An 11448-nucleotide genomic window follows, 5' to 3' on the forward strand; every position below is an offset into this window, starting at 1 on the left:
TATAACTAGTTTTTAATGAAACCACTTTTGGCTAATATTTTCGGCTAACTCGATAATTAAACGAAATTCAACAATTGTTTTTGTTATATTGAAATTTTTTTTGCCAAATTACCATTTTCGCTAACACTTCGAACAATGATTTTTAGCTGAAAGGCAGCATCAGAAAAATTTGTTCGGTTTGGTTTGGGAGTTTTAGAATTCAAAAGATTTCTCAGATTATGACTGAGAGCTGTCATATTTTAATTAAACAAAATTTTCTCTTTTTTATATCTTTAAAGTTCATTATAGGACAGATTAATTTCAAAATAAAACTCAATTATTGAAAGATTTTATGACGTGAACATAGAAGCAGCGAGAGAGGTCGAATTTTTTATGGAAAACTGGAATGTAGTCTTCACTGCGGTTTTATTTTTTGAATATTAGTTTTTAGTCTTTGATACTCCATTTTCTCAAAACAATTCTTAATATTTGGACTTTCGCTTTTTGAGGTTCTTTTTTCTCTCTTGTGCCAAATTGTAATAATACTGACACAATAATCAGGGTCACACTAATTTTTATGGCGGTGAAAGAAAATGCAGACGCAGTTGTCAATATACAAATTTTTTAGTGAATAGATTAATTTTTTAACGGCTTAGACGCTGTTTTCTCTTTAAATTCAATACAAGGTTTTAATTTTTGCTTGCATTTGTTATTCAATAATCAGAGTCTCGTTGTTTTGGACACATTTTTTGGCTTCAGTACTCCTGCTGAATTATTACGTTTCAACCCCAACTGAAGTAATCTGAAGTCTAGGGGTCAGAGGAGGGAGGAGGGACGCTGATATCGTCCGATAGAAATTAAGAAAAAAAGAGGCTATGTAATGTGCTTTAGCACATAAAGTCCTAACCAATCATCCTGGGTCTAATCAATCAATCCACGGTATAACTAGTTTTTAATGAAACCACTTTTGGCTAATATTTTCGGCTAACTCGATAATTAAACGAAATTCAACAATTGTTTTTGTTATATTGAAATTTCTTTGCCATATTACCATTTTCGCTAAGACTTCGAACAATGATTTTTAGCTGAAAAGCAGCATCAGAAAAATTTGTTCGGTTTGGTTTGGGAGTTTTAGAAATCAAAAGATTTCTCAGATTATGACTGAGCGCTGTCATATTTTAATTAAACAAAATTTTCTCTTTTTTATATCTTTAAAGTTCATTATAGGACAGATTAATTTCAAAATAAAACTCAATTATTGAAAGATTTTATTACGTGAACATAGAAGCAGCGAGAGAGGTCGAATTTTTTATGGAAAACTGGAATGTAGTCTTCACTGCGGTTTTTTCTTTGAATATTAGTTTTTAGTCTTTGATACTCCATTTTCTCAAAACAATTCTTAATATTTGGACATTCGCTTTTTGAGGTTCTTTTTTTCTCTCTTGTGCCAAATTGTATTAATACTGACACAATAATCAGGGTCACACTAATTTTTATGGCGTTGAAAGAAAATGCAGACGCAGTTGTCAATATACAAATTTTTTAGTGAATAGATTAATTTTTTAACGGCTTAGACGCTGTTTTCTCTTTAAATTCAATACAAGGTTTAAATTTTTGCTTGCATTTGTTATTCAATAATCAGAGTCTCGTTGTTTTGGACACATTTTTTGGCTTCAGTACTCCTGCTGAATTATTAGGTTTCGACCCCAACTGAAGTAATCTGAAGTCTAGGGGTCAGAAGAGGGAGGAGGGACGCTGATATCGTCCGATAGAAATTAAGAAAAAAAGAGGCTATGTAATGTGCTTTAGCACATAAAGTCCTAACCAATCATCCTGGGTCTAATCAATCAATCCACGGTATAACTAGTTTTTAATGAAACCACTTTTGGCTAATATTTTCGGCTAACTCGATAATTAAACGAAATTCAACAATTGTTTTTGTTATGTTGAAATTTTTTTTGCCAAATTACCATTTTCGCTAAGACTTCGAACAATGATTTTTAGCTGAAAAGCAGCATCAAAAAAATTTGTTCGGTTTGGTTTGGGAGTTTTAGAATTCAAAAGATTTCTCAGATTATGACTGAGCGCTGTCATATTTTAATTAAACAAAATTTTCTCTTTTTTATATCTTTAAAGTTCATTATAGGACAGATTAATTTCAAAATAAAACTCAATTATTGAAAGATTTTATGACGTGAACATAGAAGCAGCGAGAGAGGTCGAATTTTTTATGGAAAACTGGAATGTAGTCTTCACTGCGGTTTTATTCTTTGAATATTAGTTTTTAGTCTTTGATACTCCATTTTCTCAAAACAATTCTTAATATTTGGACTTTCGCTTTTTGAGGTTCTTTTTTCTCTCTTGTGCCAAATTGTAATAATACTGACACAATAATCAGGGTCACACTAATTTTTATGGCGGTGAAAGAAAATGCAGACGCAGTTGTCAATATACAAATTTTTTAGTGAATAGATTAATTTTTTAACGGCTTAGACGCTGTTTTCTCTTTAAATTCAATACAAGGTTTAAATTTTTGCTTGCATTTGTTATTCAATAATCAGAGTCACACATAACGTTTATGGCGTTGAAAAAAAGCGCAGATGCAGTTGTCAATTTCCAAAATCTTTAGTGAATGGATTGAGTTTTTAACGGCTTCGACACCGTTTCTCTCAAAACTCAAAACAACTTTTTGATTTTTGCCCGCACTCGTTCTTCTTACAGTCGCATGAAGTCTGGATACATACAGTTCTCAATATCTTTTTGTTTTGGTTTAACTGAAGCTGAATAATGACTTCAGTGGATAACTAATGGTTTTTCTCTTCCGCGAACGAGATTCCTTTTAAGCCAACAAAATAAGTTTTGATATGCGAATGACTTGCCTGTTTGAACCTTCTGTATATTGTTTTGATCTCGTCTTTAGTGAAGAGGGAATCTTTGGCTAGAGCATCCAGATTCTGTGGCTTCTCTCTCACCCCCTGGATCTCAAGTTCCTCCAGTAGACTGTCTAAATATTCAATAAATTCTCAATCAATTAAATGAAATCTACATGACACAGAAAAACCGAAGAAATCTGGAGAGAATATTTTTTATAATTGTAATACTTTAGCTACTAAAGATTTGGAGCCACTTTTAACCTCCATGTGTAAGAGCTGTGCTAAAAACTTGGCTGAATTTTTGCAAGAATTGCGTTGACAACTGCTGAAAATCATTTTTATTCAGCGAATTCAACAAAACCTGCAATTAAACTTTCAACAGATGATCTAATCATTTTTTTTCGGATCCTCAAATTCCATTTCTTATAAAAAATGTCCGCTCATTCAGGCTCAATTACCTCGACACTCGGAATAAAATTTGACAATTAAAAAGCTTTCAATTTAGCCCAGGTGTGATGTTTGCTTAAAATAAGTTCCATTGCCAGCACTGTTTCTTCTCGATTTACGTTTTAGCTGAAATGAAAATTATTCGAAGCTGAATATGATTTCAGGACTGAATTTTTTAATTGAAATTCTATGACTAAAAGAGAAAATTAAAGGTTTGATGAAGTATGAAACAGCCTAATGAGAATGAAATAAGCAACTAAAATGTCCCCTGATCACATGACGATTATTGAGACATAGAGCTTACCCTTCTTACCATTTCCCATTCCTGTCAATCATCAAATATTGTCCTAATTTGTATTTAATTCTCAGAAGTTATTCTATAAAAAACGTATATAATATTTTTTTAAATTTCGTAGCTTGATTTTTAGATTATTGTTAAACTTCCCATTTCATTCCCCATTTACGAAGCAGTTTAAATCTAAAAGGAAATTCAAATGCACAATGTTTGATCACAATTCCAGTTTAAATCAGACAACATAACATAAACTTTTACTCGATGTAAATATGTCATCCAATGAGCGAGGACAATCAATACTGCTGAGTTTCTTAAATGTCTCACCCAATAAGTGGGTAGCTCGAACTTTTATGTCTTATCGTATGGGTGCGGAAGTCAGCGGGGGAAAATTTGGTAGCGAGAACAAGATAAATACCACAAAAGATAATAAGGTAGCGAGCGTGATTCAAATGAATCGAACTAAAATGATAATAATATCAATGATTCAAAGGCTGTGAATCATGATTTTATTAATCTAAATCCATTTTTTGAAAAAAGAAATAGTTAGTGTAAAAAAAGGGATCATCGACTTCGAAGAATCAGCCCAAACCCTAATTCAAATCTTTGCTCTCTGAGTATTATATTTCAACTGGGTCAATTAGTTGATGAGCGAACTAATCAAGTTGATTTTCTCGTTGTTTTGGACACATTTTTTGGCTTCAGTACTCCGGCTGAATAATTAGGTTTCAACCCCATCTGAAGTCATCTGAAGTCTAGGGGTCAGAAGGGGGAGGAGGGACGCTGATATCGTCCGATAGAAATTAAGAAACAAAGAGGCTATGTAATGTGCTTTAGCACATAAAGTCCTAACCCAGCTCAAGCCAGTTTTTTTACATAATTGTCTAACAAATGAGGAAGAGATCGAAAACTTTCGAAAATTCGTTTTTTGTTCAAAAGTAATTAGTGTATTCAATTTAAAAAATCGCTTCAAGCTCAAGCCACTATACCAATTAAATGACAAATCATTAGAGGGCCGATGATAACTACCATCCAGGAGAATAAGAGACAAAAGAAACAACAAAATCAAAGAAAAACAAAAATCAATGCATACGTCCAAAAGTCAATGTCTACCTATTTTTCTTTCAAAAAAAATTATGGGAAAGTCAAATAGCATAAAAAAATCTAAAACAAACTCATTGACTTTTCATCACAAAAAATATAGGACCTGTTTTATTGAGAATGAATTACAAGTAGAGAAGCGTCAAAAAGTGTAAAATTAAAACAACACGATTTTAATTTTTGAAAACAATCAATTTCAAAGTTATTAAAACCATTAGCTGCCAATTGACATAATTAAACTGCTTCAATTGTAACTTCGAACAAAACCCCTTGCCATTATCCAGAATGCAATAAAACTGCGGAAAGATCAATTACAGGCGAAAATCAAAAAGTCAATTAAACTTTGAGGAAACTGTCGAAATCTGTCGAATTCTATTAATTAAAAATGATTTTAAAAAGTCAATTGCACCTTCCTTTAACTAAACTATTGTGATATGTGATGTTTTATTAAGTTGTCATTCATAAGATAATCAGATAAGATGGAAAACAAATCCTTAAAAAATTTAAAAAAATGAAAAAAAAAATTGTGAAAAATTGTAGCACCAAAGCCTAAAAAAACGATTAATTTAAGGATAGAACGGAAACTAAGACTAAAATCTAATTCACTGCAAAGCAAATGCAAGATTTATTTTTTTCAGACTACGTTAAAGGTGGTAGAAACACGATTAAAAAGGGCAAATGGCAAAAAGCCAAAATAGTATTTCGAAAACAAAGTTTTTAGACGATAATGTATAACAACCATAAATTTAAAAAATAGTATGAACTTGACTTTGTTACTCAAATGAAATCTTTTGGATGTGTCATTAGCACGATTAAGTTATAAATCATTAAAATGAAGTTTTTACGCAAACGGTGTTGAAGCACAGAAAAACATAAAATTTTGCTGAGCTGATTTTCTATAATTACTTGCCTTCACTTGTTTTATTGGTCATTTAATGAAGTTTGATTTGAAACCATTCTGTTCTGTATTTAACACAAAAAAGCCAAAAAAAAACAAATTTTCAGTAAAGCGCAGCACCCCATTACAAACTGAATATTTTTTTGAATGGTAAAAATGCCAATCAGTGTGAAACTGATCTTGTTTTGGCTTCACGTCTAAAATAAATTAAAAATTGTTCCAAATGTTCCTGAAATAGTTAATTTGTATAAAAAGTTAAAATGTTAGAAACATTTATTAGCAAAAAAACACTTATAAATCAATTGAAGGCATTAGAGATTTTCTGTAATAACAATATATGTATATATATATATATATATATATATATATATATATATATATATATATATGTATATATATATATATATATATATATATATATATATATTGGAACTCATTTGAACAAAAAAGATTCTCTTATAAAATTAACCTTAAAAAGAATTCAGAAATTAGAAAGTCCTGTAATTGTAACAAAAAAGGCAAAAAGAATAAAAAGGAAAAACCTAACATACGTCCGAACCTTTTTTCATTGCATAAATCAACAAGGAGACCAAAAGTCGCATTGCTATCGCCGCTGGTCTGTTAAAAACGCCATTGGTCCTAATAATTGCGTTACGGGTTTTTTGGCATAAGAAACCCTTAACATAACAACAGTAATCGTGCACTTTTTTTTAGGAAATGTCGACTGAAATTAGCAGAAGACCACTATATTGTTAGTTCCAGAACATTTCCTTAAAAACCGGAGGTAAAAGAACAGTTAAATGTGTAAAAAAATGTGTCAGCAGTTTTCATGTCTGTAGTACCGGTCAAAATGGACACAATGGGCCAAAAAATAATATTTGATGATTTTTTCTACGATCAAATTTAGCCAAAACTTAGCCAAAATTTAGCCAAAAACAATTAATTGAAACAACTAAGCTTTTTTTTGCTTTATATGTAAATCTAATGAGACAATAATTAACAACTCCATATTTTTTTAAGCAAAAATTGATTAAATTTTCAGCCAAATTAACAAAAAAAATATGATTAAAACACCGGAAATTAGATTAACGTTCACAAAAGTTTAAACCCCCGTAACTCCTTGCAAAAGGCGAGAATCAAAATAACGTTTTAAGTTGAATTCATGCGCTTCACAAGCTTTTTAATGATAACTCAAAAATCTGTTCGATGAATGTATCGGTCGGAAAAAGATGACTGAACAAAAAATCCAGTTGATATAATTATTCCCCACATTCAATCAGTGACCGCGAACTTTGGAGAAAAAAAATTATCAAAACTGCACAGCAACGGAAAATTTTTCAATGGAATGTTTTGCTTGGTCGCATCATGATTTATCAAAAAAATGCTCTTTGTCAAGTTATTAATTTGACCTTCAAATGTATGAACTTGACTTTGTTTTTAGTTATCATACAATTTTTTTTGGTTATCATACAGAAGCCGTACCTAAACATTCAAATGCAATAATCAGTTTCAAAATTTAGAACAATCGTCTTCAAAAGAAGTTAATAGAATTTCACAGTAATCGTAATAAGTCACATACAAACACGAGAAAACGTTAACTGGTGCCACAAATTTCCATTTAATGTAATCAAATATTACTTGAGTTAACATGTTGCTTGTAACAGTAATTTCGGTCATCAAATTATTTAAACCCGGTGGAAGATAAATTACAAGTCACTACAACACCGCTAATGATGATAAATTGACTAATGACTTTATAGATTGTGGTAAGATATAAGACAAGTACAGCCAATCATTGAAGAAAAAATTCTGCTTGGTGTGCCGTAGTTCATAACTAAAGAGGTAAATTTACAAAGTGTATGATTGCGTCATCCGTATTGGCCACAACCAGCTTCTGGTATTTTGTAGGATTGTAACTGTTACTTCAACAAAGTTTAACAAAGTTTAAATTGATTTTCGTTTGTTCCCAGGAATATATTTCTTTGGGAAACTCAGTTGAGATACAGTTGAACAGAATATTAGCGAACAAAGTCAAACCGTTAATTGAGCAATTATTGACATTAATGTCACTCAAAGTGTGTATTTATAAGATCTTATAAGCATGATTTTTTATCTTGTAAGATCCAATAAGATGCTTACTAGGAAATTTATCGTGTAAGATCTTAGAAGAAGGAATCGTTATCGTGTAAGATCTTAGAAGAAGGAATCGTTTTCGTGTAAGATCTTAGAAGAAGGAATCGTTATCGTGTAAGATCTTAGAAGAAGGAATCGTTATCGTGTAAGATCTTAGAAGAAGGAATCGTTATCGTGTAAGATCTTAGAAGAAGGAATCGTTATCGTGTAAGATCTTAGAAGAAGGAATCGTTATCGTGTAAGATCTTAGAAGAAGGAATCGTTATCGTGTAAGATCTTAGAAGAAGGAATCGTTTTCGTGTAAGATCTTAGAAGAAGGAATCGTTATCGTGTAAGATCTTAGAAGAAGGAATCGTTTTCGTGTAAGATCTTAGAAGAAGGAATCGTTATCGTGTAAGATCTTAGAAGAAGGAATCGTTATCGTGTAAGATCTTAGAAGAAGGAATCGTTATCGTGTAAGATCTTAGAAGAAGGAATCGTTATCGTGTAAGATCTTAGAAGAAGGAATCGTTATCGTGTAAGATCTTAGAAGAAGGAATCGTTATCGTGTAAGATCTTAGAAGAAGGAATCGTTATCGTGTAAGATCTTAGAAGAAGGAATCGTTATCGTGTAAGATCTTAGAAGAAGGAATCGTTTTCGTGTAAGATCTTAGAAGAAGGAATCGTTATCGTGTAAGATCTTAGAAGAAGGAATCGTTTTCGTGTAAGATCTTAGAAGAAGGAATCGTTATCGTGTAAGATCTTAGAAGAAGGAATCGTTATCGTGTAAGATCTTAGAAGAAGGAATCGTTTTCGTGTAAGATCTTAGAAGAAGGAATCGTTATCGTGTAAGATCTTAGAAGAAAGAATCGTTATCGTGTAAGATCTTAGAAGAAGGAATCGTTATCGTGTAAGATCTTAGAAGAAGGAATCGTTATCGTGTAAGATCTTAGAAGAAGGAATCGTTTTCGTGTAAGATCTTAGAAGAAGGAATCGTTTTCGTGTAAGATCTTAGAAGAAGGAATCGTTATCGTGTAAGATCTTAGAAGAAGGAATCGTTATCGTGTAAGATCTTAGAAGAAGGAATCGTTATCGTGTAAGATCTTAGAAGAAGGAATCGTTATCGTGTAAGATCTTAGAAGAAGGAATCGTTATCGTGTAAGATCTTAGAAGAAGGAATCGTTTTCGTGTAAGATTTTAGAAGAAGGAATCGTTATCGTGTAAGATCTTAGAAGAAGGAATCGTTTTCGTGTAAGATCTTAGAAGAAGGAGTCGTTATCGTGTAAGATCTTAGAAGAAGGAATCGTTATCGTGTAAGATCTTAGAAGAAGGAATCGTTATCGTGTAAGATCTTAGAAGAAGGAATCGTTATCGTGTAAGATCTGATAAGATGCTTATTGAGAATTTTTATTGTGTAAGATCTGATAAGATGCTAACTAAGAATTTTTATCGTGTAAGATCTGATAAATTTCTTACTAAGAATTCTTTTTATCGCGCAAGATCTTATACGATTTCGTAAGAATATGAATTCTCTTATTAAATTTTACAGGAAAGTGCATAATCTTGCGAAATCATATAAGATCTTAAACGATAAAATTTCTCAATAGGCACACAGCTCTTACACGACACAAATTTCTCAGATCTTACACGACACAAATTCCGCTGACTAAGAGGGATTTTAATCGTGTAACATCTTAAAAAAATGTAAGCTTTATCGTGTAACATTTGACGAATTTCCTTATAAGATCTTGTAAGTGGATACATCTTCTTGTAATTTTTTACAAGACAATTTTGTAAGAAGTTTGTCAGATCTTACACGAAAAAAATCCACAATCACTGGGGTTGATACTGAATCACTAACTTTGAACGAAATAACATTCATAACTAATTTCAATCTAATTTATGCATATCGTTAACTAGAATATATTACCAGCCTCCGTGCATCATCAAACAAGCGAACGAGTGGCTTGTTATAACCATTCAATCTATTTAAGAGCTGGACGCTTATGAAGTTTTTACTGGAGTATCTGATGTACTCTTTTCTGTCATAAATTTTCTTCACTGGAGTAGCCTAAAAATTGCCCCAGCAAACTATAAATTTCGCAACATTTTATTTATATAGTTATTTTTGGTGAAGTGATTTTCTAGCTGGCTTGCCGAGTGGAAGTTGGCTACTCGGGGGCTAATTGACAAAATTAAATCCTTGGTTACTGTCGCCTTCTTCAAAGCATTCACTATATCGAGACCCTTCACCGACAATCCATCGACAATTTTCTTGGGCTTAGGCTCTTTTTTGCGATTGGAAGTCAATTCGTGGATGAAGAATGATGTTTAATTTGTGACACTTGTTGATAGTAGAAACAACAAAGTTGCTTGAAAGTTAAAGGAATCACTGTTGAGAACTATTAAACCCAATTGAATTTATTACTTATCACCAGGAAAGTCTAAGTCCAGCAAAAAATTGTTATAATATGCTTATCGTAGTATTATTCCATAGGAACTGATGTGGAACTATTATAACTACAGAGCATTTTAAAACAACAAAAATATTCGATTACGGACCAAACATTATGTAAGCTTTGTGTCTTTTTACCTAAAAATTATTGTTTGTTTTCACACACAATCTCATACCTTTGTAAACAAAAAAATCGGGATCTTTTCCGTTTGTGCCCCCCCCCCCCCAGTACGTTATGCGCCCACCATTTACAGAGCACGTGCCATTACATAGTAAATTACTATGTAAAAATATTGCACGTGCGTCTGGGGGTTGCAAATAATATGCGCCCACTAAGCTGGGGGGGGGGGGGGGGGGGGAGGGGCACAAACGGAAAAGATCCAAAAATCGATATAAAATTGCACTATTTCTCGTGCGAATTGCACGAACAATATCTAAACAAAATTGAAGATATATTCTGTTCCCGCCATGTTTTTTATGCGCCCCAAGTACAATTTATGTGTTATTGTTATTAAGCACGTTAATATGTTTAAAAAAGGCAAGTGCGCCTGTGAAGGGGGTAGAAAAGATCCCAAATTGATCACGGAGGTCATACTGCCCAGTGAAATAAGACCGAACTACTCACTGGTTTTATGCGAACCACTGTTGGCCATTTTGGTCCAAATAGTTTTGAAGTTAGTCGACATCCGTCGTGACATGCGCCTACTTGTCCCGCCGTCTCCCCCTCCCCCTTCAGTTGCGTCATTGGCTCCCCCGATTGTCACAGCACCCCTCCTTCTCGGGTTGCCAGCGGGTACTGTGTCTTCGGGGTCTACATCCATTTTTCTGATGGTGTACCGCAAGAAATATTGAATTGTGAACGGTTTAACAACTTTGAGAATGATTTCTGGCAGCGAATCGTCAATTTATTCCTGTAAACATACAAATCAAAAGAATATGAAAATTTACATGAATTAGTTTCGTTTTCTTCATTTTACAATAATTCATCAACTATTTTGTTCTGAGCTGACCTCAATGGGGTGAAAAAAAACAAATAATGGCACGAAAGGCCCAATGTATGGGTTAAAAAAGAAGTGAACAACTGATATGCGATTCGCAAAACTGGTTGAATTGATTACCATAGTTTAATGATAAACCAAGTCAATTGTCAATTTAATTTTTTTGTCTAAAAATTATTTATAAGTGATTGAATGATTCAACGCGATGAATCATATCTCTTTGCTGATAATTTTTTCGATACCAAGCTAAAACTAGTGAAAACTTTTGGAACTTTTGCAATAAGCTGTACTAT

General features: G+C 32.6%; 2 protein-coding genes across 6 annotated transcripts in view; one reads left to right on the forward strand and one right to left on the reverse strand.

The window, feature by feature from the left end:
• LOC142344898 (inositol monophosphatase 1-like) overlaps positions 1-11448 on the forward strand; it is a 599876-nt gene that overhangs the window by 361476 nt on the left and 226952 nt on the right. The gene's annotated exons all lie outside the window — the stretch shown is intronic.
• The window catches only part of LOC142344243 (neuronal calcium sensor 1-like), a 67543-nt gene that overhangs the window by 14086 nt on the left and 42009 nt on the right, over positions 1-11448 (reverse strand). For 4 of the 5 annotated variants that reach the window (XM_075395801.1, XM_075395800.1, XM_075395802.1 and 1 more), the window contains 3 exons: positions 10783-11068; positions 3604-3624; positions 2859-2983 (listed from right to left, as the gene is read on the reverse strand). In XM_075395801.1, coding sequence (XP_075251916.1) covers positions 2859-2983; positions 3604-3624; positions 10783-10978 — 342 coding nt within the window. In that variant the 5' untranslated portion in view covers positions 10979-11068. The remainder of the gene's footprint in view (positions 1-2858; positions 2984-3603; positions 3625-10782; positions 11069-11448) is intronic. The other variant, XM_075395804.1, reaches the window with a different exon arrangement.

The sequence above is a fragment of the Convolutriloba macropyga genome, chromosome 8, assembly GCF_964194025.1.
Source record: "Convolutriloba macropyga chromosome 8, txConMacr16.3, whole genome shotgun sequence".
NCBI lineage: Eukaryota > Metazoa > Xenacoelomorpha > Acoela > Convolutidae > Convolutriloba > Convolutriloba macropyga.